Source organism: Phyllobates terribilis, unplaced genomic scaffold, assembly GCF_046119375.1.
Source record: "Phyllobates terribilis strain yellow unplaced genomic scaffold, ASM4611937v1 Scaffold_2__4_contigs__length_985480577, whole genome shotgun sequence".
NCBI lineage: Eukaryota > Metazoa > Chordata > Amphibia > Anura > Dendrobatidae > Phyllobates > Phyllobates terribilis.
The window spans coordinates 693,372,468-693,400,294 of NW_027362762.1; the positions used below are offsets into that span (position 1 = coordinate 693,372,468).

General features: G+C 46.1%; 2 protein-coding genes across 5 annotated transcripts in view; one reads left to right on the forward strand and one right to left on the reverse strand.

The window, feature by feature from the left end:
- The window catches only part of HSD11B1 (hydroxysteroid 11-beta dehydrogenase 1), a 43,994-nt gene extending 18,341 nt beyond the window's left edge, over positions 1 to 25,653 (reverse strand). The window contains exon 1 of the mRNA XM_073667076.1: positions 25,448 to 25,653. Within this exon, the coding sequence (XP_073523177.1) occupies positions 25,448 to 25,532 (85 nt within the window). The 5' untranslated portion in view covers positions 25,533 to 25,653. The remainder of the gene's footprint in view (positions 1 to 25,447) is intronic.
- TRAF3IP3 (TRAF3 interacting protein 3) overlaps positions 1 to 27,827 on the forward strand; it is a 290,160-nt gene that overhangs the window by 42,238 nt on the left and 220,095 nt on the right. The window contains exon 1 of one of the 4 annotated variants that reach the window (XM_073667070.1): positions 18,970 to 19,078. The exons of the other annotated variants lie outside the window; for them this stretch is intronic. The gene's annotated coding sequence lies outside the window, so the exon portion shown is untranslated. Of the gene's footprint in view, positions 1 to 18,969; positions 19,079 to 27,827 lie in introns of those variants that run through there. 4 annotated transcript variants of the gene reach the window in all.

Below are 27,827 nucleotides of genomic sequence, written 5' to 3' on the forward strand. Positions count from 1 at the left end.
CGCTCTGATAAGTCTGGACGCGGAAACATCATCTGACCTCACCCAAGAGTTATCCTCGGGTCCGAAACCTTTCCAGGCCACAAGATACTGCAAACTACCTCTATACCGTCTAGAGTCAAGGATGCGAGAAATTTCATATTCCCCGTCCTCCACCACCGGAGGAACAGAGGCAGAGGCGTCACCATCCGACACAACAGCTTTTTTTAACAGAGAGACATGAAAGACCGGATTAATTCTCCAGGAGGTAGGAACCTCCAACCTAACAGCAGATTGGTTGACAACCTGAAGCACCTTAAAGGGCCCTACAAACTTGGGACCCAATTTCTTAGAAGGAATCCTCAACCGCAGATTCCTAGAGGACAACCAAACCATGTCACCAACAGCGAACAAAACCTCCTGTCGTTTCCTATCAAAGTAGTCTTTAGATTTTCTGTTGGCCTCCTGAAGATTACCACGCACATCCGTCCAAACTCTTTCCAAATCACCGGAAAAATTCTCCTCCTCAGGCACGGCAGATCCCAACTTGGAGAACGACCCAAACGACGGATGTCTCCCAGAACAACAAAAAAAAGGCGAACAACCAGCAGAAGAAGATGTATGATTGTTCAGAGCAAATTCGGCAAGTGGCAGAAACTCAGACCACCCCTCTTGATTGTCTGCCACAAAACAACGCAAGAACTGCTCAACATCCTGGTTTTTCCTTTCTGTCTGGCCATTAGATTCAGGATGATATCCGGACGAAAACGACAAATGAATTCCCAACCTGTCACAAAAGGCACGCCAAAAACGAGCCACGAACTGAGGACCCCTATCAGAAACAATGTCAGTAGGAACGCCATGAAGTCTGACAATTTCCTTGACAAAGGCCTTAGCGAGAGTTTTAGCGCAGGGCAGTTTGATGAAGGGAACCAAGTGACACATCTTACTAAAACGGTCCACGACCACCCAGATGACAGTAAAACCCTCAGAGGGGGGAAGGTCAGTTATAAAGTCCATAGCCAAATGTGTCCAAGGAGCACTGGGGACCTCCAAAGGACAAAGCAACCCCGCAGCAGGAGTATGTGAGGACTTAGATCTAGCACATACAGTACATTGGCGTACCCACTTAATGACTTCCTTCTGCCATCCAGGCCACCAAAAACTGCGACCCACCAGTCTCTTGGTCTCAGAGATTCCGGGATGACCTGCCAACCGAGATTCGTGACACTCAACAAACAAATCTCTCCTAAAGGTCCCAGGCACAAACAACCTCCCATGAGGAGTGTTAGATGGGGCATTCTCCTGAGCTTTAAGAATCTCATCTTCCAAAACGGAGTCTAAAGCAGCTATCACAACACCTTCTTGTAAAATGTTTTCCTCTTTCTCAGCACCGACTATGGGAGAAAAACTGCGAGACAAGGCATCCGCCTTAACATTCTTAGTACCAGGGATGTAAGTAACGGAGAAATTAAACCGTGAGAAAAACAGTGCCCACCTAGCCTGACGGGCATTCAGGCGCTTGGCAGCGTCAAGATATATCAGATTTTTATGATCCGTAAGAACCTGAACGGGAAATTCCGCACCTTCCAAGAAGTGGCGCCAGTGTTCAAATGCGAGTTTAATAGCCAATAATTCCCGATTACCAATATCGTAATTCAATTCAGTCTCCGAAAATTTTTTTGAAAAAAAGGCACAGGGATGTAATCCATCCCCGTTATCCTGAGACAATACTGCGCCAACCCCCACAGAGGAAGCATCAACCTCAACCAAAAACGGCCTAGTAACATCAGGCTGCATAAGGATGGGAGCAGAGGTGAACCTCTCCTTGAGATACACAAAAGCTTCAATGGCCTCAGAAGACCACTGAACCGCATCAGCACCTTTCCTGGTGAGATCAGTCAGAGGTTTGACAATACTAGAAAAATTTTTTATGAATTTTCTATAGTAATTGGCGAAACCCAAAAACCTCTGTATCGATTTCAAACCAATAGGCCTAGGCCATTCCTGCACAGCCTGAACCTTAACCGGATCCATCTCAAAACCTTTGCTGGAGATAATGTAGCCCAAAAAACTAATTCTCTGTACAGCGAACTCACATTTCTCCAGCTTAGCAAAAAGCGAATTGTCCATTAACAACTGTAATACCTCACGCACGCTCCGCCAATGAGACTCCAGATCTGGCGAATAAATCAAAATGTCATCCAAATACACAACCACATTTTTACCGATCAAAGGTCTAAGGATGTCATTAATCAGATTCTGAAAAAATGCAGGAGCATTAGTAAGACCAAAAGGCATAACCAGATTCTCAAAATGACCCACAGGAGTGTTAAAAGCAGTCTTCCATTCATCACCCTCCTTCATGCGCAACAGATTGTATGCCCCCTTAAGGTCAATTTTAGAGAACCACTTGGCCCCCAATAACTGGTTAAACAGATCAGGAATCAATGGCAGTGGGTAAGGATTGCGTACCGTAATTTTGTTAATCTCACGAAAATCCAGACAAGGACGTAAACCGCCGTCCTTTTTTTTTACAAAAAAAAATCCAACCGCCACAGGAGACTTAGAGGGCCTAATGTGACCGGCAGCCAAACTTGTCTGTATGTATTCCTCCAAAGCCTTCCTCTCAGGAATAGTAAGGTTAAATAAACGACTTTTAGGAAGAGTCGCTCCAGGGACAAATTCAATAGAACAATCATAGTCTCTATGGGGAGGCAAAACCTGCGATTCCTTCTCAGAAAAAACTCTCCAAAAATCCTGAATAGGAACAGGTAATTCTCCCCTATCCAAAGCTGCAATACGCCCGTTACAACACTTGTCATAACATTTATGGCTCCAGGATTTAATTTCACTGGTAGACCAATCCAGTACAGGATTGTGACATTTTAACCAAGGCAATCCCAATATTACTGGAGAAGGCAAGTTATTCAACACTACCAAATCCAATTTCTCATGGTGAACACCATTAATAGTGAGAGGAAATTCACAGACCTTGAGAGTAATATTCTTCAAAGGGGAGCCATCCACAGAAACCACAGCAATGGGGGATGATAAAGGTTCAGGTTTTAAATTGAGTTTTTCCACGAATCCCCCATCAATTACATTCAGTGTAGACCCGCAATCAACAAACACCCGAAATTCCATTAATTTTTCCTGAGCAATCGTGGAAGCAGCTAAAAATATACCCTTGGAATTTAAACAGGCAATACGGGCGTGACTGACCATTTTTTTTTCTTTCTTCATACGAAGCTCACAGCCTTTAATCAAATGACCCGATTTTCCGCAATAGAAACACAAGCCTTTCGAAAAACGACGGTCTTTTTCTTGAGAGCGAGGTGCCACCGATCCAATCTCCATCGGTTCACCACTGTTAGTACACACATTATCATAACCAGAAACTGACATAGCAGAGGATTTGCTCTCATTAACCCTAGCACGCAGTCTTCTATCCACCCGTATAGCTAATTGCATAGCCTGTTGCAAATCCTCAGGTGTAGGATAAGCAATTAGCAGGTCTTTAACCCTTTCACTGAGCCCAGCAAGAAATAGACTTTTCAGAGCAGAATCGTTCCACCCTGTTTGAGTGGACCAACGACGAAAATGTGTACAATATTTTTCGACATTACCTGATCCTTGTTTTAAACGTCTCAACTCAGTCTCAGCTGATGCGACACGGTCAGGATCATCATATAATAGTCCTAAAGCAGAAAAAAAACTATCCACTGATCTGAAGCATGTATCACTAGGTTGCAAAGAAAAGGCCCACTCCTGAGGCTCTTTGCGCAAAAGTGACATTATGAACCCTACGCGCTGGGATTCATCCCCAGAGGACTTGGGTCTCAAACGAAAATACAATAAGCAAGCATTTTTAAATGAAAAAAATTCTCGATGTTCACCAAAAAATAAATCCGGCAAACATACCTTAGGCTCCAAGAAATATGCTCCAGGACAGTTACTCACGTGCTGACGGAGCTCGGCTACTTCCAGAGAGAGTCCCTGCAGGCGATGAGCCAAATCCTGAACCGACACCATGATGGAACAGAAAAATCTTTCCTTAGAGAATTTGCTGGCTGGACTTACTGTTATGTTCTGCTACCAGAGCTAAGGAAAGAGAGGAGATCTGTCCCTACGATAGAACTCAGCTGAATCCCTACGATGTAACAGGGAACCTGATCCTGCGATCAGACCTGCTAAAGTCCTAAGCTAGTCTGTACGAAGACCTATAGATGTGGGGGAGGAATCCCTACAAGTACTAAGGACTGGGAGGAATATGGGACACCTCCTAACTGAAATAGTAGCAGACAGACGAACAAACAAAATATAAAGAACATAGAGGTCAGTAAACCAAGCAAACTAACAGAGCAAGACACAGAGCACAGGCTAGCTAGAAAGTAGATATACAATGAAGTCCAGCAAAGCCAGAAGGGCGGAGCAGGATTAAATAGGCCAACAAGGTCATGTGACCAGCAAAGGAAAAAACCTAACAGCAAGGTTCTAACAAATTGAATAGATAGGAAACCTCTTATTAAGGATCAAAGGGAATATATGACACTCATTAGAATAGCATTGTCCTTCACATGTGCACATTCCTTTCATCCCCAGGCATCTGCTGGATGAGGAGGCACCAAAAGAAAATATATAATAGGGGAATTTCTATAAATCCGATTGGAATGAGGCATATTTTTAGCAGCAGGGCTAATTGGGGAACAATATGCATATTTTTTCATATTTGTGAGCTCTGCCGATGAGTCATAAATCAACAATAAAAAGATAACTGACAACAGCTATGCCATGTTTGGTCTCTAAGTAAAGATAAAGTCCCGATGGAAAATATAGCGTTAATCTCCAACTTCTGCTATCATCCGGGGTACAGTTATCGCATAAGTTGGGGATTTCATAAAAACATGAAGGGCTTAGACCAGCCCACAACCCGGCCCATGTGAGGTCATCACAGTAGAGTGTGTGGGTGGGATTCAGGGGGCTGATAAAAGATCAAGCCGAATTATGATCGGTGTTCATGCTGAGAGATACATTTTTCGGGTTTACAGGGACCCCGTTTACAAACCGGCCAATTGAAGTGCTCTCCTTCGACTAAACTAATCATCTCTGCGATCGGTATAGTAAGCTCTTCTGTTAATCCTTTTTATTTTCTGTGACTGTGTATGCTGTGTTGTTATATACCCTTTGTAAAATCTTTTGTATATTTTTTTTCATAAACACTGCCTTCCTTTGGATTAAATATAAAATTTAATAGCTCTGTTTCTTTTGTTCTGTAATCGTGCCTCACCCCAAAGCCATACGCTATCTGAAGCAGAATCCAATAGGCCGGAAAACAGATCAATAGTGGCAGCTAATAATCTTTCTGGGGTTATCGTGGAGTTGACAGTGATCGTACAGCGGTATATACACATATTCCATGCTTTGAAATCTGGAGGTGTATTTGCCATACACTCACTGTTAGCTTTCCGATAACTAATTAGTGAGAACAGCCTGCGGTCTCCTCTGTTGATCAGCCAATTGTATAATTGTCCGGACGATAGGGGGCAGCATAGAGCTGTTCGCTCCAAAGATCACAGTGGGTGGTCTCTGTGATATTTGGGATAATAATCCCTAACAAATTGGAGGCAGTGGTGGAATATTGCATGATCTCCCCGGTATCTCCCTGACAAATTGGAGGCAGCGGTGAGATATTGAATGATCTCCCCGGTGTCTCCCTGACAAGTTGGTGGCAGCGGTGGGTTCTGCATGATCTCTCCGGGGTCGCCCTGCCAAATTGGAGGCAAGCGGTGGGATATTACAGAACATCAGTGGCTGGATTAAGCAATCCTTCCTGTCAGTGAAAACTTGCACGGTTCTTGCGAGAATTCTGTGCAAAGTTTAAATGATTCAGACTCAGTGTTTTAATATTTTTTATCTGGGACATTAATGTACTTGTAGCAGTTGCACCCCTCCCGTTTCTTGTTTTTCTGTCCTATCTTTTGATTGGCAATGATGGCTATGTTTGGAGAGCCCTGATATAACCAGCAGTCCAAGGACACTCTTATTGCCCTTTGTCACCTGAGACAGATTGACCCCACGAGCAAAACCGGGCACCAAATGATTGCTGAACTGTTGCAAGGTGCTGCAGAGCCACTCCGTCACCCAAGCCCTGATGATGAGGAGGTCAGCCAAGGCCTGGATGGCGTTGCTGCAGAGGTCCCACCTGTGGATGCCAGCCATACCCGCAACCAGGATAGTGTAGACCCCCCTCCTGCAGATGGCCTTGGAGCAACTCGACGCAGATGATCGTGAGGGACGTCTGAAGCTGATTCAAGAAGAGCGTCAGACCCAAGATGAGAAAGCCGACCGAGAAACTGAGAGAGCTGAGCCAGAGTGGCAAGACAAGCATCTGTACCAGCTGTAGTTAGCCCGAATCCAGAAGGAGCCATCCACCTCATCAAACAGTGAGTCCAGCCATGCCAACAGCTTAAGACCCCGTCCTGAGCATTTTCCAAAAGGAAAAGAATGGAAAAGGACGGAGATTTGGACATATTTCTTTGGTGGTTTGAAAAAGCCTGCAGGCACTACCAGCTGCCTGAGGACCAGTGGGCCTGATATTTAACCTTAGGGCTCAGAGGAAATGCTCTGCAGGTGTTTGCTTCTCTCTCTCAAGACCAAGATGGAGATTATGAGGCTATTATGCAGGCCCTGATTAAAAAAAAAATACCAGCTTACTCCTCAGGTGTACCGCAAAAAGTTCCGAGCCCTCCAGCATGGACCGCATGACAGCTATTGTGATGTGGTGGATGGGCTCCGAACCAACTTTGAGCTGTGGATCCAAGAACTGTCAGTCACCACCTTCGAGACCTAGAAAGATCTGATGGTGAAGAACCATTTTCTTCATCATTGTCCAGTGGAGGTTCGACAGTTTATGCTGGACCGGGAGCCAAAGGAGGCTGATAAAGCAGCACAGATTGCATATGCCTATGGGGTGAACCACATACTGGAGGTGCGGAAGTCAGCCGTCGCCAGCTTTTAAAAAGGGGGTAAGCCGACAACCACTCCCAGTGTGTTATGCACACACCCGGACTGACTGGCGTGTGCGTGATTTAGTGATTCCACTGTGCCATGAACTGGAGAGTGCCTGGAGGGGCGTAACTAAGTATCAACCCGATCCGACCCAGGTCGCACGACGGCTACGACGCCGTTCACCAGGGAAGAACCGAGCAGAGGGACCAGGTGCCACTCCAGGTCAGACCCCGGACACGGCTGTTGACCCACATCGGGGAATACAGGAACAGGCAGGTTAGAGCACAGACTGGATAGGGTCCAGTACGGACTGGGAGACGGGTTCAGAGCCGCAGATGCGGTAGTCAAGCAGAGTAAAGCGAAACCGCAGGTGCGGTGGACAAGGCTGAGCAGAGCGAAACCGCAGGTGCGGTGGACAAGGCTGAGCAGAGCGAAACCGCTGGTGCGGTGGACAAGGCTGAGCAGAGCGAAACTGCAGGTGCGGTGGACAAGGCTGTGTAGAGTGAAACCGCAGATGCGGTGGACAAGTCTGAGCAGAGCGAAACCACAGGTGCGGTGGACAAGGCTGAGCAGAGCGAAACCGCAGATGCGGTGGACAAGGCTGAGCAGAGCGAAACCGCAGGTGCGATGGACAGGGCAGAGCAGAATGAAACCGCAGGAAAGGTGGACAGGGCTGAGCAGAATGAAAATGCAGGTGCGGTGGACAGGGCTGAGCAGAGCGAAACCGCAGGTGCGGTGGACAAGGCTGAGCAGAGCGAAACCGCAGGTGCGGTGGACAAGGCAGAGCGGGCAGGAACCGCCGGAGCGGTAAGTAAGGCAGAGCAGAGATAAACCGCCGGGGCGGTAAGCATGGCAGAGCAAGGGGGAAACCGCCAAAGCAGTGAGCAAAGACAGAGCAGAGGGGACAGGGCTTTGTTCACACGGAACAGACTGGAAGGGAAAGGCAGAACCAGATACACACGAGGTTCTTGCAAAGAAGTAGCGAGTGGACTCCAAACTCACAAACGGAAGTACAGCGACAACGAGTAGGAGTTAGGTGCAGGTTCAGACTCTGCAGGAAAAGGAAAAGTACAGACATAAAGAAAAACAGGTAACAGGCTAGGAGAGTGTTCAGACAGGAACTGAGTGTTAAGACAGGAACTGACACTGCAGCGAGATACAGGAGTGAGTCTGGGTATGCGGCCCCCAGAATGGCGGACAAACAGGCTAGAAGACACAGATAACAGGTCTGGGTATGCGGCCCCCAGAAGGCAGGACGAACAGGCTAGGAGCGTGTTCAGACAGGCCTGGGAATACAGCCTCCAGGAAGGCGGACAGGCAGGAAAAACAGAACAGGACCTGGCACATCAGAGGCAAGAAGCCCTCTGAGGATAAGAGTTGCTCAGGCACCAGCTTCAAGGTGGAGCTGGTTTAAATATCAAGTGACAGACAGCAATAGGCTGGGGACGCATTAGGGGTGTGCCCACAGCAGCTACAAGAAACAGGAAGTAACCGGGCCGCCGCCCTAAGCAGTCAGAACAGAGACAAACAGACAGCATGAATAGAAGCCAGGCTAGCAGACTGGACTGAAGATCAAGTTTGCGATCTTGCATAGTGGGAGATGCACCATGCAAGCCCGCCACCAGGTATGTTACACAGTGTTTGTGCCAGCCGGCCTTGGGAGGGGCCTACCCCATCTTCCAGCACCCAGCCTGCATTTGACTTCCAGAGGTGCTATAGCTGTCACCGAATGGGTCACATCAGCCTCATCTGCCTGGAGAGGCGGAAAATGAACCCCACACCTGAGGCCCCAGGGCCTAGTACAGCTATTCTTTTTTGCGGGTGGGAAGGCCTGCAAGAATTTGTAACCGGTTACTGTGGGCAACACCATTACTGTTGGGCTTAAGGACACTGGCACAAAACGTACTCTCATCCACCCCGAATTTGTGTTACTGGAGGAACTCATTCCTGTGAAGACCCTGACTGTCACCAGGTTTGGGGGTGTTCGCCGTCTCATACCGATGACCCGGGTTTTTCTGGAATAGGGTGCGGGGAGGGGGTTATGGGAAGTGGTGGTGTCAGAGAAGCTCCCCAAAAATGTGTTATTGAGGACTGATCTGGGACGGTTGGTTCCCGATATCAGATCTGGGAGGGTTGTCAGGAATGTATCGGGCAACCAACCCTCCTAGATCTGATGTGTCATGTGATGCAACTGTCAATTCTGTCAATGTGATGCATAATAAAAATGTGTGTTGTGGTACAGGAGAGCCCTGCCGATGAGCCGTAAATCAACAATCAAATTGCTGGCAGCGGTGGGATTCTGTATGATCTCTCCGAGGTCGCCTTGATAATCATAGTGCAAGATATGAAGGGCTCTGAAGTCGGGGGCTAGAAAAATAGGAAACTAACGTGCATAAAATTTAGCTGCTAGTGCCTAACTTTTGGGGTTGTTGCCTATATATTTTATTTTATGACTACTAAGAATATGAAACTAAATACTAGTATTCTGTTACTAGCTCATGAGGCCTGCAATATTTTTTTTTTATATCTGCTAAAACATTGCCATATTAGAGGAAGGAGAAATGCACATTTTCTCAGGCTGTCTTTTGAAAAACGTGATGGGATTGACTCCTGACTGAGTCACTAATAGAGATAAGGGAATCATGTGAAATTGAAATTCATCTGCTTCGCCAAATTTTTAACTCAAAATTCAATTTGTGTATAATAAATTTGCAGCAAAATGAAATAATGGACAACTTCTAATTGCTCAGAAAATATATGTATAACACTATTAGTTTTTGTAGAAGATATTTACCTAATAATGTACTCACAGTTTATTTTGACCATAGCATCCAAGTTGTATAAACTTGAATGCTAGATTGGTCATTGATATATATTTTTTTGAAACATCACAAATGTATTTTTGTACATTGTGAGTTGTTTGGTTATTATTCTGACTTTAACAGATGAAAATAAAGAGTTTAAATGAAAAATGTACATTTTTTATTTAGTTGCATTATAATTCTGCATGCTAATGCTAATGTACATTTAGTTTCAATATGATCTGCGTAATCCACTTACCTAGTAAATATGGATCTGGAATCCAACTCTGCCGTACAAACTGCCAGTTCTACACCTGGCTGAGCTCCAGTGGGAACTGATAAGCTCTGATAACCCAGGACTGGCCACCACCTTGCAAGGTATGAAAATCCACTCAGTAAACTGAGATAAACCAAGCATTATAGGGAAGCCCAGTGCATCCATGGAAAACATCAGTAGCCCCCTCTCTAATGCTTCAGTAATGTGAGAAATGGTGTCGGGCATGTTTTTCTTTTGTGATCTTTACAAATGGAATCTCATTCATAAAATTTGACTCCAAGCCGATTTTCCGCATATCGATCTGCTCAGTCTACTTATCAATATTGGGCACTAGTTTGAATTAGATCTCCAAAAGGAAAAGAAAGGGCAATAAGATAGACTACTATCATTTAAGAGATTTTACAGGAAAGATATTCACCATGTACTCACAGATTCATTGATAAATATCTGATACTTTGGGGTTCTAGTGGGAACCCCACTGATCACTAAACCAAGTGTCCCAATCCATCCATTCCTCCTCACTATGGTTACTCTCTTCCACTCCATTTTTTTAAGGGAATGACAGTCATTCACTGTACTTATCAATCTTCGTCATTCTCATAGATAACAATAGAGTACCACACAACTATGCAATGGTGTCAGTCAATTTAATCCCCACCAGATTAAGACCTCCGCTTAAATATTTGAAGTTGGTCCAAGTGATGAGTGATATATTACCTATCCTGTGGATAGATGAGAAATGTAATTTGTGGGTAAACCTCTTTTCTGATAATGATAACATACCCTATACCTCCTTCTCCACTTTTTTGGCTCAAACCAACTCAAATTAGTGCCAAATATCCATTGATGACCCTTCCTTGAGTCCCTCTTATTACATCTTTCTTAATTGCCTATAGTCGTAAAATCCTATTACTGTTTTGTGTTACAAGTAGACTAAATATTTTAAAAGTAGTGCATGGAGCCAATAAAAATGACTATAGTGAAAAAAATGAATTTAATTTTTTAAGGGAAATGCTAAAAATTTTTCCTACGAAAAAGCAGTATTTATTTTTATGATTGTGGCCTATTAAGTGATATTTGTTAGAACCTACTCAACTCTATTAGCAATCGATCTTATGTGTATCCTATATCCCATCAAGTAATAATTTGAAAGAACTTTTTGCTGCTAATTGAATAATAATTATTATTAAATAATTTAATAAAATATTGGTTTGTTTTAAATAAAAGTTTATTGTAACGACCTTGGATTTTACACATTGGATTATAAACTTAAATAGTGGTATGTGATACAAGTTGCTGAAGAATCTGAAAACTAATCACACCTGTCTGCCGATGTTGTAACTCATGTAACTCATTTACTTCTTGTGGCCTTGCCCTATGCTTTCTATAAAATGTACAATATACACTTTGACTGTTAACACAGATGAATCTATATGTATAACAATTCTCTTCCAGCCTCCATCATTTAATCCATGGTTTCCTGAGGAAATATTAATGTATCTAAAACATTGGAACAATATAAAAGATGAGTCCTCTATACCCAGACTGCCACCCCATTCCAAAATATGAAATATGGATAAAAAACTGAGCTTGCATTTAAAACTAGTGAGTCAGGGGTGCGAGGCACCATTCCATGTGCCCCTCCATCGTCCCTCAACGCAATCGCGGTGCGCCGATGGTTTGCCATAACAGCCTGTGGTGTGCTGAAGACCCCCTTTGCCTATGCTCCTATGAAAACCAATCTGTGGCTGGGCTGCTTGGGAGACTGTGATTATTCCTGTATTCTGCAATACTATGATATTGTAGTTTAACCCATTGAACAGTCACAGGTTCAAGTCCCCTAAAAGGGCTAACAAAATTAAAATAAAAAAATTAAAGTTCATATCACTCCCTTTTTCCCCCATAAAAGAAGTAAAACAAAATTAAGAATAAAAATGTGTGGTATTGCTGTGTCCTTAAAAGTCTGATCTATCAAAATATAAAATTAGTGGCAGTGGCATTGAACGGATTAGCAGCCATCGGCGTTAGCTCCTATTATACAGAGATGCTGGCTTTGCAACACAGCTTTTACCTGCCTTGTGTGGAGCTGGCTCAATTCCTAAGCCCGCACCATACATCTGCACCAGCCCTGTGGCGTAATAGCACGTCATAGATCGGGAAGGGGTATCTCAAATTCTTTAACTGGTAAAATTGCAAACTGTAAAAACAAGCAACTTTGAAGTATTTACCTCTGATTAAAATAACCGAGGGATTTGTGATATTCTAGTGTATAGCGGGTTGCCGATCCCCCTGCCGGTGTCAGAGTGGCTGATACCTAAGTAAAGAGCGCATGCCGCTTTTAGGCTTTATTCTTTAGAGCCTGCTTGTGCCTTTTTGAACTTGGCTGTATCGCTTCGTATAGCCAGCCAACGAAGAGGAAGGGTGCGCTTCAGAAACAGGGACTTCAGAATAACCCTTTTAGACTGTAAAAATTTCCCACCATAGTTTTCATCATTTTTTTCAATTATAATAGTAGCAGTGCAGACTAAATGCTTTTTTTATGGATATGATATAAGCAATTTTTATGCACGCTTGGTGTAAAAAGCCCTAAAACCTAAAGACTTCTGACCTGCATTTGTTATCTTGGCAGGATAATCTACTCTAGTGTCACAGATTCAACTGCTAGTTGATGATTACCAAGAAGTACTATTTTATAGAAGCCAGAAAATGTGGGATAAGATATTGTGAATCTCTATTGCTGATTTGAAAACTAGTAACTGTTATGCACACGCCCGGGCTGAGCGGCGTGTGCGTGTGATTGTAGTGATTCCACTGGACCGTGCCGGAGAGTGAATGCCTGGAGGGGCTTAACTAGGTATTCACCCGATCCGACCAGGGTCGCACGACGGCATACGACGCCAGTGCACCAAGGAGGAACCGAGCAAAGGGACCAGGTGCTACTCCAGGACAGACCCCGGACACGGCTGTTGACCCACACAGGGGAATACAGGAACAGACTGGTAGGCTGGCACACAGACTGGTGGGTATAGGCAGGCACGACTGGTATGCAGGCAGGCGGGTAAGCAGGCAGGCGGGTACAGGCAAGCACAGCTAGAGTGCAGACAGGGAGGCACTAGCAGGTAGGAACACAGGCGGGATAGGACCCAGTACACACTGGGACTCAGGAACAATACAGGCAGAGGGGTACAGGCAAGCACAGCTAGAGTGCAGACAGGGAGGCACTAGCAGGTAGGGACACTGGCGGGATAGGACCCAGTACACACTGGGACACAGGAACAGAGCCACAGATGTGGCGGACAAACACAGCAGAGTGAGGCCGCCCAGAGAGGTGAGCGAGAACAGGGCAGGACAAGGCCGCCTGGAGCGGTGAGCAAGAGTAGAGCAGGACAAGGCCGCCAGGAGCGGTGAACAAAGGATCAAAGCTGAGCGAGACTGCTGGAGCAGTGAGCAAGAGTAAAGCAGGACGAGGCCGCCTGGAGCGGTGAGCAAGAGTGGAGCGAGACTGCCGGAGCAGCGAGCAAAAGGGTCAGAGCGGAGCAAGGCTGCCGGAGCAGCGAGCAAAGGAGTCAGAGCAGGCTAGAACCGCCGGAGCGGTAAGCAAAGGAGTCAGAGCAGACTAGAACCGCCGGAGCGGTGAGCAAAGGAGTCAGAGCAGGCTAGAACTGCCGGAGCGGTGAGCAAAGGAGTCAGAGCAGGCTAGAACCGCCGGAGCGGTGAGCAAAGGAGTCAGAGCAGGCTAGAACCGCCGGAGCGGTGAGCAAAGGAGTCAGAGCAGGCTAGAACCGCCGGAGCAGTGAGCAAAGGAGTCAGAGCAGGCAAGGCTGAGTAGGGGGGACAGGGCTCTGTTCACACGGAACAGACAGGAAGGGAAAGGCAGAGCCAGACACCCACAGGGTACTTGCAGTGAAGTAGCGAGTGGACCACAAACTCACAAACGGGAGTACAGAGACAACAGGCAGGAGTTAGGTACGAGTTCAGACTCTGCAGAAAAAGGAAAGGAACGGACATAGAGAAAAGACAGATGAAAGATAGGAGAGAGTACAGACTGGAACTGAGTGTACGGACGAGACCGACACAGGAGCGGGACACAGGAGCGGGTCTGGGAATACGGCCCCCAGAGAGGCGGGACGAACAGGCAAGGAGCGTGTTCAGACAGGACAGACGAGATACAGGAACGGATCTAGGTAATCAGCCCCTAGAAGGCGGGAGGAACAGGCTAGGAGCGTGTTCAGACAGGACAGACAAGATACAGGAACGGATCTAGGTAATCGGCCCCTAGAAGGCGGGAGGAACAGGCTAGGAGCAAGTTCAGACAGGCCTGGAAATACAGCCTCCAGGAAAGGCAGCAGGCAAGAGTACACAGACAGGACTCAGTTCAGACACGGGAACTGATACCGCAAGGCAGGAGACATAGACAGGACTCAGTTCAGACACGGGAACTGATACCGAAAGACAGGAGACAAAGAACGGGACCTGGCATCTTCAGAGTGAAGGCACACACTGAAAGAAACACTATGCTCAGGCAGGGATAGATGGGAGCAGCTGAGCTATATACCAGGTGACAGACAGCAATAGGCTGAGGACGCACAAGGGGTGTGACCCACAGCAGGTACAAAAAGCAGGAAGTGATCGGGCGCCGCCCTTAAGCAGCAGACACAGACACAAACAGACAGCATGGAGGGAAGCCAGAGACATTCTGGACTGGAGATCAAGTGCGCGCTCTTGCACAGTGGGAGATGGACCACCATGCAAGGACGCCGCCAGGTATGTTACAGTACCCCCCCCCTTACGCCCCCTCTTCTTCAGGCCTGCCAGAATCTTCCGCAGGGAATTCGAGGACCAGTCGTTCACTTCAAGGAGATCACTTCCACTGTCCACAGGAAAAACTGATCTCATCTGGTTAGCTAGGATGCTACCTCCTATCCAGCCATCCTCAGCAACAGACGAAACGGGTGGAGTACCAGGAACAGCACACAAGGAAGTCTCTCTCCACATATTTTCAGGTGGCACCCCAGAGGGTACAGGAGACAACTGGAAGTCCTTCACCGGGTTGGAGGGGGACAGAGACTTGGGGGTAATCTCTGCTTCGAGGTACATCTTGTCAAGCTCACAGGAAGAAATAGACGGGTTATCAGGTACATAATGAGGAAAAGTCACTGTCTCTTTGTTATCTGGTGGTACCCCGGAGGATTCAGGAAACAACTGGAGGTCCTCCGCCGGGTCAGAAGAGTGCAGAGGCTCAGAGAAAACATCTGCTTCAGAGTACACTAGGTCGGACTCACTGGACGAAGCAGGCGAGGTATCGGGTACAGAGTATAGGAAAGTCTCTGTCCATTCACCACCAGGTGGCACCCCGAAGGGTTCTGGAGACAACTGGCGGTCCTCCGCCTGGTCAGAGGGGTGTAGAGACTCACGGGTAACCTCTGCTTCAGAGTACACTAGGTTGGACTCACTGGACGAAGCAAGCGAGGTATCAGATCTAGGATATAGGAGAGTCTCTGTCCATTCACCACCAGGTGGCACCCAGAAGGGTTCTGGAGACAACTGGAGGTCCTCCGCCTGGTCGGAGGGGTGTAGAGACTCGGGAGTAACCACTGCTTCGGAGTACACTAGGTTGGACTCAGTGGACGAAGCGAGCGAGGTATCAGGTACAGAGTATAGGAGAGTCTCTGTCCTTTCGCTACCAGGTAGCACCCCGAAGGGTTCTGGAGACAACTGGAGGTCCTCCGCCTGGTCGGAGGGGTGTAGAGACTCGGGAGTAACCTCTGCTTCGGAGTACACTAGGTTGGACTCACTGGACGAAGCGAGCGAGGTATCAGGTACAGAGTATAGGAGAGTCTCTGTCCTTTCGCTACCAGGTAGCACCCCGAAGGGTTCAGGAGACAACTGGAGGTCCTCCGCCTGGTCGGAGGGGTGTAGAGACTCGGGGGTAACTACCACTTTGGGGTACCCATTGTCAGGCTCACAGGACGAAGCGGACAAAGTATCGAGTACCGGGTGTAGAGAAGTCTCTCTCCATTTGTCATCGAGTGGTATCCCGGAGGATTCAGGAGGCAACAGGGGGTCCTCCACCAGGTAGTAGAGGTGCACAGACTCTGAGGTAACCACAGCTTTGGAGCATCCTTGGACATCCACACCGGTTAAAGTGGGTGAAGCATCTGATGCCGGGTGCAGGAAGTTCTCCTGTGTGGAGTCTGGATGGGCAGAAGTCTCTTCGGGCAGGAGAACTGGTGCACTACCCACGCACATTACCCGTTGGGGCTTCTCCGGGATACAGGGAGATGAAGCTTCAGTAGGGACTTCAAGGTTGGGGTCAGGAGGTCTCAGGGAGGACAGACCCTGGCGTGACGGCTTGCCTCTACGTCTAGCACGTCTGGACTGCCTCTTGAGGTTGGGAGAAGTATTCCGGAAAGCGTAGTCACCCTGTGAGGATTCTGGGTGGGCAGTAGTCTCATTGGGCTGGAGGACTATTGCGCTACCCACACACATTACCCGTCGGGGCTGCTCCGGGATATTGGGAAGTGAAGCTTCAGCAGGGGCTTCAGGGTTAGGGTCCTCGAAGACCATACGAAAGGCCACCAGGAAGGCCTGCAGGTCAAGGACGACAGGATCCCATGCTTCCCATAGGGGGGTGACCCATTTCAAGGCATCACCCGCTAGGTAGTCAATCATAAAGGCCACTTTAGCCCAATCGGAAGGAAAATAGAGAGGGTAGGCCTTAAAGTGTAGCATGCATTGCTCCACAAATGCACGACACTGTCTTGGATCCCCATAGTAACGTGGCGGATCCGCAGGAACGAGAGCTGATAGATCCATCTGGACGGTGCGTAATTCGCCTGAAACTCAGCTAAGGAAAAAAAAAAATGTATTTATTTATTTTAATGCATGTATTCGCTGGAAAACTTCTCAGAGAGCGAAGGCCGTGGGGCTCAACGGGAACCATGGCCTGAGCATGCTGTTATGCTGTTATGCACACGCCCGGGCTGAGCGGCGTGTGCGTGTGATTGTAGTGATTCCACTGGACCGTGCCGGAGAGTGAATGCCTGGAGGGGCTTAACTAGGTATTCACCCGATCCGACCAGGGTCGCACGACGGCATACGACGCCAGTGCACCAAGGAGGAACCGAGCAAAGGGACCAGGTGCTACTCCAGGACAGACCCCGGACACGGCTGTTGACCCACACAGGGGAATACAGGAACAGACTGGTAGGCTGGCACACAGACTGGTGGGTATAGGCAGGCACGACTGGTATGCAGGCAGGCGGGTAAGCAGGCAGGCGGGTACAGGCAAGCACAGCTAGAGTGCAGACAGGGAGGCACTAGCAGGTAGGAACACAGGCGGGATAGGACCCAGTACACACTGGGACTCAGGAACAATACAGGCAGAGGGGTACAGGCAAGCACAGCTAGAGTGCAGACAGGGAGGCACTAGCAGGTAGGGACACTGGCGGGATAGGACCCAGTACACACTGGGACACAGGAACAGAGCCACAGATGTGGCGGACAAACACAGCAGAGTGAGGCCGCCCAGAGAGGTGAGCGAGAACAGGGCAGGACAAGGCCGCCTGGAGCGGTGAGCAAGAGTAGAGCAGGACAAGGCCGCCAGGAGCGGTGAACAAAGGATCAAAGCTGAGCGAGACTGCTGGAGCAGTGAGCAAGAGTAAAGCAGGACGAGGCCGCCTGGAGCGGTGAGCAAGAGTGGAGCGAGACTGCCGGAGCAGCGAGCAAAAGGGTCAGAGCGGAGCAAGGCTGCCGGAGCAGCGAGCAAAGGAGTCAGAGCAGGCTAGAACCGCCGGAGCGGTAAGCAAAGGAGTCAGAGCAGACTAGAACCGCCGGAGCGGTGAGCAAAGGAGTCAGAGCAGGCTAGAACCGCCGGAGCGGTGAGCAAAGGAGTCAGAGCAGGCTAGAACCGCCGGAGCGGTGAGCAAAGGAGTCAGAGCAGGCTAGAACCGCCGGAGCGGTGAGCAAAGGAGTCAGAGCAGGCTAGAACCGCCGGAGCGGTGAGCAAAGGAGTCAGAGCAGGCTAGAACCGCCGGAGCAGTGAGCAAAGGAGTCAGAGCAGGCAAGGCTGAGTAGGGGGGACAGGGCTCTGTTCACACGGAACAGACAGGAAGGGAAAGGCAGAGCCAGACACCCACAGGGTACTTGCAGTGAAGTAGCGAGTGGACCACAAACTCACAAACGGGAGTACAGAGACAACAGGCAGGAGTTAGGTACGAGTTCAGACTCTGCAGAAAAAGGAAAGGAACGGACATAGAGAAAAGACAGATGAAAGATAGGAGAGAGTACAGACTGGAACTGAGTGTACGGACGAGACCGACACAGGAGCGGGACACAGGAGCGGGTCTGGGAATACGGCCCCCAGAGAGGCGGGACGAACAGGCAAGGAGCGTGTTCAGACAGGACAGACGAGATACAGGAACGGATCTAGGTAATCAGCCCCTAGAAGGCGGGAGGAACAGGCTAGGAGCGTGTTCAGACAGGACAGACAAGATACAGGAACGGATCTAGGTAATCGGCCCCTAGAAGGCGGGAGGAACAGGCTAGGAGCAAGTTCAGACAGGCCTGGAAATACAGCCTCCAGGAAAGGCAGCAGGCAAGAGTACACAGACAGGACTCAGTTCAGACACGGGAACTGATACCGCAAGGCAGGAGACATAGACAGGACTCAGTTCAGACACGGGAACTGATACCGAAAGACAGGAGACAAAGAACGGGACCTGGCATCTTCAGAGTGAAGGCACACACTGAAAGAAACACTATGCTCAGGCAGGGATAGATGGGAGCAGCTGAGCTATATACCAGGTGACAGACAGCAATAGGCTGAGGACGCACAAGGGGTGTGACCCACAGCAGGTACAAAAAGCAGGAAGTGATCGGGCGCCGCCCTTAAGCAGCAGACACAGACACAAACAGACAGCATGGAGGGAAGCCAGAGAGACATTCTGGACTGGAGATCAAGTGCGCGCTCTTGCACAGTGGGAGATGGACCACCATGCAAGGACGCCGCCAGGTATGTTACAGTAACCTTGAAAGGTGTCTATGGCAATAATTCTTTATAATAGTGTGGAAAAAAAGTAATACAAGTATGAAACAATTGTGCAGACACTAAAATCTGCTAAAATTCAAAAGTAATAGAAATCCAAATTTCTATTATAAATTCATGTTAGCAGAAAGATGATTTGTACAATTATGTTTTTGGAAATGTAAAGATAGTAGCGCTCCATCAGAGAAAAACCTGATAGGATTAGTTGCTGGTTTATAGTCATAAATATAGGTCCAAATTGTTGACCTTCCAGGTTTGGAATGTTGTATGAAAAAGGTCAAAGAATTTATCAAAAAGTTGTAAATGAAAAAAATATTAGACAATGCTAAAAAACTTTTTGTTTAAAAAAAATGAAGGCTCCCAACTTTGAATCTGAGAAATTTGCAGCAATTACAGCCTTCTAAAACTTTTGTCGTTTTGCAGCATCTTTCTCCCCTCTCCTTATTTAGAGGGAAGCACTTGAACATGAATAGATGTTATATTTGTGAGAATTTTGCCTAGTGAAAGATGTCCTCTTTGCTGTTATAGAAATAGTTCTTCATTATAAAAGGTCTATAAAAAAGTACAAAACTTGTATGCACGGCTTTGAAAAGTAGTCTACCACCCCTTTAGGCAGAGTTCAGAAAGGCGTATGTCACAGTCCATATATGCAAATTGCCTCTTCAGAGAAAAAGAGGGCTTGAACACTATAGCGCCACCTATTGGAAGCAGCAATCCTACAAGTCACAACCCTTTAATGAGTCGTGCAATATGACTCCGGATAAAAGCCAAATCAGAATCTCAATTTGCAGACACAGTGCAAAGTATGACAACGGATTTGGCTAGGTGAGAGGCTCTGGACTGAGGTCTAAGGGGTAACGTTTTTCCTTGTGGAGAGTCACATACCGGCTCTGGCATGCCAAGGTAAGGAGTCTTATCCGTCGTGCAATGCTCCTCTGGGAAATTTAATATGTCAGAGCTGGTGTGTCACTCTCCATAAGGAGAAACGCTACCCCTTTGACCTCAGTCCAGAGCCTCTCACCTAGCCAAATCAGTTCTCGTACTTTGCACTGACGAGGGCCAACAGCCCGAAACACCGTGTCTGCAAATTGAGATTCTTATTTGGCTCTTATCCTAAGTCATATTGCACGACTCGTTAAAAGGTTGATTGTGACTTGTAGGATTGCTGCTTCCAGTAGGTGGCGCTATAGAGTACAAGTCCTCTTTTTCTCTGAAGAGGCAGTTTGCATATTAAATTTCCCTGAGGAGCATTGCACGGCGAATAAGCTTCCTTACCTTACACATGCCAGAGCCGGTGTGTCACTCTCCACAAGGAGAGACGTTACCCCTTAGGCCACAGTCCATATATAAACCACAGTGCTCGGATTGTGAAACCTGTGGTCAGTCCGGGTCTGGACCATGAAATACCCAGTCTGAACCTAGCCATACAAGTAAAGTGGGCTGTCAACATTTTAGACTCCTATGGGATTGTTGGTGGGAATGTTCCCTTTTGAGTTGGGTCTTGTTGTCCACCGTGTTGAACAGACCAAAATATTCTATACTCCGTTCTTAATTTACTTATGCTATATGCTTTTTATGATGTGTACGGGATTGTACTCTGGGATTCTGAATGTTTAGAAGCCAGTGTGGGTTTTGCCAAGCTGTCAGAGCTACAGTCATTATGCCTACCAAACTAATGGGGTGGCTGCCACAGATGTACCATGAGGTGAGTGTTAGAGGAGGTTTAATGGCTCTGTTTTACTGCCAGTCAGTGTCAGACACTGAGGAGCTGTACAGCTGACATAGTAACTTGAGAAAGCAGAGTGCAAAACGCGCATCGGGGCACAGTCATCTTTGCTGTTGGTTGGGGTAACTAGCTGTTTATTATATCACCCTATTTACAATCATGTTTAGATATTTACTCATGAATATACACTTTAATGATCGTATACTTATTAGATTATGTTTGAAGTGATCATGTCCTAAGGGGAGAGTCATGAATTTTTATTTATTGACCACATGATCTTATTTTCTATTATACCCCTACCCCTATATGTTCCCTCATGTGGTTGATATTGCCCTGGTATGCATACATATGTTTTTTTAACTTGATGGAATATATGTTTTAAACATATCTAATAAATAATATATTTTATTTTTGTACAAGTGTAGAACCTTTTTTTTTGTAAAATTCTTTATTAGTACACACCTATTTATCTTTCTTGTGAATCGGTTTTCTGTGGTAATATGGGAGACAGACTAGACTCTCCTCAGGGTTAGATAGAGACAAGAGGACACGTGTCCCATGAGTGTGAAGTCTCTGTGTGTCCTGGGTGGAAGGAGACCAGCCCATCTGTAAGGATAAAGGAGAGTTTGCCACCTGAGACCGTAAGGGGAAAAGTCACTTCATAAAGGCACCAAACTGCTTAGGTGTTAGACAGTTAGCTGCAGAAGTGTGCCTGGAAGTGAGGAGAGTGACCCCCAGAAGCATGAGGTATAGAAGCCTGTGTAAGCATAGGATGCTGGCAGTGGAATGTTGAGGCCAGTTAGGCAAAAGAGAGGTGGCAGCGCAAGTGAGACCGTACTGTTGAAGGAAGTGCAGCAGACGTTGGCATAACATGATGTTCATGATCCCAATATAAAAAGTCCAATGGGGCCCCCAATTATTGCAAGTCTTTAATAGCATTTAAAAATGAATAAGACACACTAGCGCCCCCTATAAGGATAACAGAATCAACTAGCCTGTCAAAATAGTGATAATGAAAAAGATCAAACAAAGCACACTGCCGCGCTCAAATATTAAGCATAAAATAGAATACTAGAACAAAGTGCCCGTAAGTAGCTCCTGGAAATTACATGAATCTCACAAACACCAGTGGGGTGACTGTGTTGTGCTAAATGTACAGAATATGGTATAGCAAAATTGGACTAGTAGCTTAACGTACTAAAATACTGTGTATAGGTAATATACAGTGCTTCTACATTAATAGTGCTCCAGTGGCTGATGGGTGTGGTTGTTCGAGTGGCTAATGAGTGTACTAGTAATAGGCAAAGCCACCTAGTGTGTTCAGTCAGACTGCAAATAAAGCTGAATAAATACTTTATAATTATGATAAAATATATAGATTATAAAACATGCCATAAGAGAGAGAGAATGTTTTAAGGCATTTTTATTACTTACTGCAAAGTCAAAAGTTTACATACATTTCGTTAGTATTTGGTACCATTGCGCTTAAACTGAATGACTTGGGTCAAACGTTTGGGATATCCTTCCAAAAGCTTCTCACAATAGTTGGTCGGAATTTGGGCCCATTCCTCCTGACAAAACTGGTGTAACTGATCCAGGTTTGTAGGTCACCTTGCTCTCACCTGCCCTTTCAACTTTGCCCATAAATCTTCAATAGGATTGAGATCAGGGCTTTGTGATGGCCACTCCAAAACATTGACTTTGTTATCCTTAAGCCACTTTGTTACCATTTTGGCAGTATGCTCCAGGTCATTGTCCATTTGGAAGACCCATTTCCGCCCAGGCTTTAACGTTCTGGCTGATGTCTTGAGATGTTGCTTCAGTATTGCCACATAATCTTCTTTTCTCAAGATGCCATCTATTTTGTGAAGTGCACCAGTCCCTCCTGCAGCAAAACAACCCCACAACCTGTGCTGCCACCCCCATGTTTCACAGTTGGGATGGTGTCCTTAGGCTTCCAAGCTGCTCCCTTTTTCCTCCAAACGTAACGATGGTCATTATGCCCAAAAAGTTCAACTTTACTTTCATTAGGCCACAGCACATGTCTCCAAAAATTAAGGTCTTCGTTCCTGTGTGCATTTGCAAACATTAATCTGGCTTTTTTTATGTTTCTTTTGGAGTAATGGCTTCTTCCTGGCAGAGTGGCCTTTCAGCCCATGTTGATACAGTGGATATTGACACAATCTTACCAGCTTCCACCATCATCTTCACAAGGTCTTTTGCTTTTGTCCTTGGGTTGATATGCACATGTCGGACCAAAGCACGTTCATCTCTGGGACACAGAACCCGTCTCCTTCCTGAGCGGCATGATGGCTGGACATTCCCATCTTGTTTGTACTTGCATAAAATTGTTCATACAGATGAACGAGGCACCTACAGGTGTCTTGAAATTGAACCCAAGGATGAGCCAGACTTGTGCAAGTCCACAATTCTCTTCCTGATATCTTGGCTGATTTCTTTAGACTTTCCCATTATTCTACACAAAGAGGGAGTGTGTTTCAGGTGTGCATTAAAATACATCCACAGGTGTGTCTCTAATTAACTCAGATGTTGCCAAATAAACTATCAGAAGCTTTCAAACACATGACATCATCATATGGGCAGTACAGAATTGTTTAAAGGCATAGTAATCTTAGTGTATGTAAACTTTTGACTTTGCAGTAAGTAATAAAAATGTCTTAAAACATTCTCTCTCTCTCATTATTCTGGCATTTGGCAAATATTAAAAATTATGGTAAACCTAATTGACCTAAAACAGGAAAGGTTTATTCTGAATTCATGCATATGTATCTTTTTATATAGTGTCTTTACACTATTGTATTATAAACAGTCATAAAATGCAGTAAGTGATGACTAGTGACATAAGAGACAAATTATCTTGTGGCTAAAGGTTGAAAAATGCTAGAGATCCAGGCTGCACCCAGGTACATGTAGACAGCATTGTTCCTGAACAGGCATATTATGGATCACTATTCATTCCAAACTAATTGTAGAGATGATACCACACACATCTCTACTGATGCATCTGTTTTTGTAAATACTTGTGCCCCCATGATAGTTTTGGAACATATTGACTTTTCATTCTGTGTTGTATCATTCCTCTGTTATTCTTCCTAAAAATGTATGAATAAATTGACATCTGGGTGTTACCTATTGAGGGTTTGTCCCTAAACTGTCTGAAAAAAAAGATCATAGATGTTGGAAGAAAAGTGTAATGTTTTTCATATTACAGTGTCTCTTTTTATATTTTCTGCTATTTATATGTAAAGACTTGCAGCATGCTTTTAGGTGTATGTTCATATGAAGGGTTTTTTCAATTGTGTTTTTTGAGCCAGCCCACTTAAAAAAGTGCCCAAAAAAGTGCACAGAAAACGCTCAAAAAATCTCCCTATTATTTTCTATGTAAAAATGATTTTTTGTTCAAATGTTCAGGTTTTTGAAGGCTTTTAACCTCTTCAAGTTTCCAAAAGTGGCAAGTGGTTAAAAGTAATGATAGGACTATTCTTCAGGAATTTTACGCTGTGGATTATCATTGCGTAAAAATCCGCAGCATGTCCATTAATTTTGCGGACACGCGGCGTAATTGCTGCCATTGACTTGCATTGAATCGCTTAATATCCGCATCACCACATGTGCACATGCGGATATTAAGAAATTCAGTGTGCGGATGGTACCCGGGTCTGGAGAAGAGGAGACTCTCATCCAGATCCGAGTACCGTAATACCTGTTAAAAAATAGAATTTAAAATAAAAAATATACATTATACTCACCTTCTGATGGGCCCCATTCTGTACGGTGCGTCCTGGCTCCCCGGCGGCTCGCGATGGTGTAAAAGGACCTTCCATGACGTCATTTAATCATGTGACAGGTCACGCAACCGCTGACGTCGGCGGTCGCGTGACCGGTCTCATGACTAAATGACATCATGGAAGGTCCTTTTATACCACCGCGAGCCGTTCAAGAGACCGGACGCACCGGAGAAAAGAACGGTTGCATGGATTTATATAGTGTGACCAAGTTGTCAATCACTTTTCCAAGTGAAGCTAAAATCGCTTGGAAAAGCGCTTGATAACCCACATGCAGAAATGCATGCAAAAACGCTTGACAAATGCTTCTACCTGGCAGGAAAAACGCATGTAGAAATCCGCATGCGTTTTTCCTGCCAGGGAGATGCAGAAAAAATCAGCTGCATTTCTGCATCGTGGGCACTTAGCCTTAAATGCATGGGTATTTTTTTGATCATTCACTGCTTAATGGACTTAAAGAACTTGCACATTGCCCCCCAAAAAGTAACAAAAAAAGTGCCCTAAAAATGTACAAAAACACCAACAAAAATTTATTTTCAAACCTCTACAGGCAGCACCCAAAAAAACGGGCAAAAAAATGCTTCAGAAAAAAAAAATCGCCGGCATTTCCTGAAGTGGTTTTAACTTGAGAACCTTGTCATTTACACTTGCCTGGGTAAAACATTATGCGATCATACTTTAAGAAGTCTCAGTAAATAATCAGAACCCACCATTGTTTAATAGGGCATAGATAAGCCATAGATAAGTCACTATATAAGCCTCTATAGGCTCGCAACAAGCTGTACAGAAACACAATATACGTACCTGGTTTAAATTCTTTCCCAGAGTAAAAGTAAACAGCCAAAAGGATCCCGATCAGGAACATCAGTGCTTTGTTCAAGAATCCCATGATATTATGTCTGGAAACTTAATGTAGAGAAGCATGCATTCACAGAGCACTGCATGTGCTGCAGTTTTGATTCTGATCCAGGGTGGAGTGTGGATGGGTCTGACGTCAATGTATATGAGGAAAGGCAGGTCCAAAGGCAAGATTCTGTTATCTGTAACACAATGCTTTCCTGGCTTTCCACAGCATGATGGTGACGTGTATTTTTTCTGATGAAAAGCTTTGACTTTTTCAAATTTTGAGCAGTATTATATTGGATAATAGACAAATCCTTTTGTATGCCCCTTTTATGACTACAATTTATTTTATGCAGATCCTTAGAATATGGTCACAAGGGGCAGATACAATGAAAATTTGTCAGGATACATCCCCCTCTTAGAAAAGTGCGTCTTACTGTATTACCTTACTGGCAAAGTGTATGAGATTTTATCAGATTGCATCAATATGCTGCTGTGGTAGGACAACTCACTCGGCTGCTTCCAGAAGTAGACACAGGAACGTTTTCGTCTGCAGGTTTATTTACAACGGCATAAAGCACTGCAGATTGCATAAAATAAACGCAGCCTTGCTGGCATAACAGTCAAACAAAACATAAACGATTGCACAGTCCATATGTATGCGGAATTCGCCCGCTTAAGTTGCAGCACACTTCAGCTCCTCCTGAGCTGAAGTTCCACTCAGTCTGGAGACTTCCTCCTCCAAACTCACAGAGAAAAAAAAACAGTGACTGAACATTTAACTTGTCGAGCCACACCCTGAGGTGGAGATATGGTGAATGACTTCCCACCCTTCTCAATGCCATTCACAAAATAAACACTCCATTTTAAAATGGTGGTTTAACCCCCAACACATAACATGCTGGAAGAAATTTGTAAGTTTAGTTCACTGAAGCTAGTAGCTGCAGTGAAACATATCTCCCCTCACATATATCACCAGTGACTCTGTCACACTGCGAGGAAATTGATTTGTAGCAAAATTAATTTATTAAGTGGATTTTCACTGCAAATTTCACAATTTCACAATGGGGCTGCTGCACTGATTAATATGATACCTGAGGTGAAAAAATCCATCTTGTGGTTCTTGTGTAATCAGTGTTTGCAGTTTTGAGTTAATTATATGCCCATGCTCCGGGGCAGGACTGTAGGCAGGGTCTTATCCTGGTGCTCTAGGCCAGATCAGCAAAATAAGACCTGCCCACAGGCCCACCCCTATCTGTCTCTGTGTCTGGCTGTCTGTATGATGAGGAACATACTTGTGCTTCAGGGCGGGCCTGTGGGCAGGTTTTTTCTTGCTTATCTGGCCTAGAGCACCAGGATAAGACCCAGCCTCCAGTGCTTCTACTAGTACCTGCTCCATGCCTGTATTACTGTGTCCGGTCTGCCTGCCACCTTCAGTGCTTCTAGTACTTGCTCCATGCCTGTATTCCTGTGTCCGGTCTGCCTGTGGCCTCCAGTGCTTCTAGTACTTGCTCCATGCCTGTATTCCTGTGTCCGGTCTGCCTGCGGCCTCCAGTGCTTCTAGTACTTGCTCCATGCCTGTATTCCTGTGTCCCTTTAACATATACCACAATTCATGATGCACAGATACCTCAGAGAAATATATATATAGTACAATGCCGGAGATTTCACTTCTTACATTACATGAGTGATATCTGTTGTAAATTCCACAATAGCTCAGAAACCGGCAAATCGCTCCACACTGTATGCTGGCCCCCATAAAATGCTCCATACAGAATACTGGTCCCCATAAAATGCTCCATATAGGATACTGGCCCCCATATAACGCTCTGTACAGGATACTGGTCCCCTTATAACGCTCCATACAGCATACTGGCCCCCATATAATGCTCCATGCAGGCTGTTCCCCCCACATAATGCCACATGCAGAATGTCACCCCCCCATATAATGTCCCATGCAGGATGTCACCCCCCATATAATGTCCCATGCAGGATGTCACTCCCCCCCATATAATGCCCCATGCAGGATATCACTTCTCCCCCCCCATATAATGCCCCATGCACGATGTCCCTTCCCCCCATATAACGCCCCATGCATGATGTGCCTTGCCACATGCAGGATGTCCCTTTCCCCCATCATATAATGCCCCATGCTGGATATCACCCCCCTCTCTTTAAAATGCCCCATGCTGGATGTCACACCCCCTCTTTATAATGCCCCATGCAGGATGTCACCCCCCCATGTAATGCCCCATGCAGGATGTCACCCCCCTATATAATGCCCCATGCAGGATGTCCCCTCCCCCCCCATATAATGCCCCATGCAGGATGTCCCTTTCCC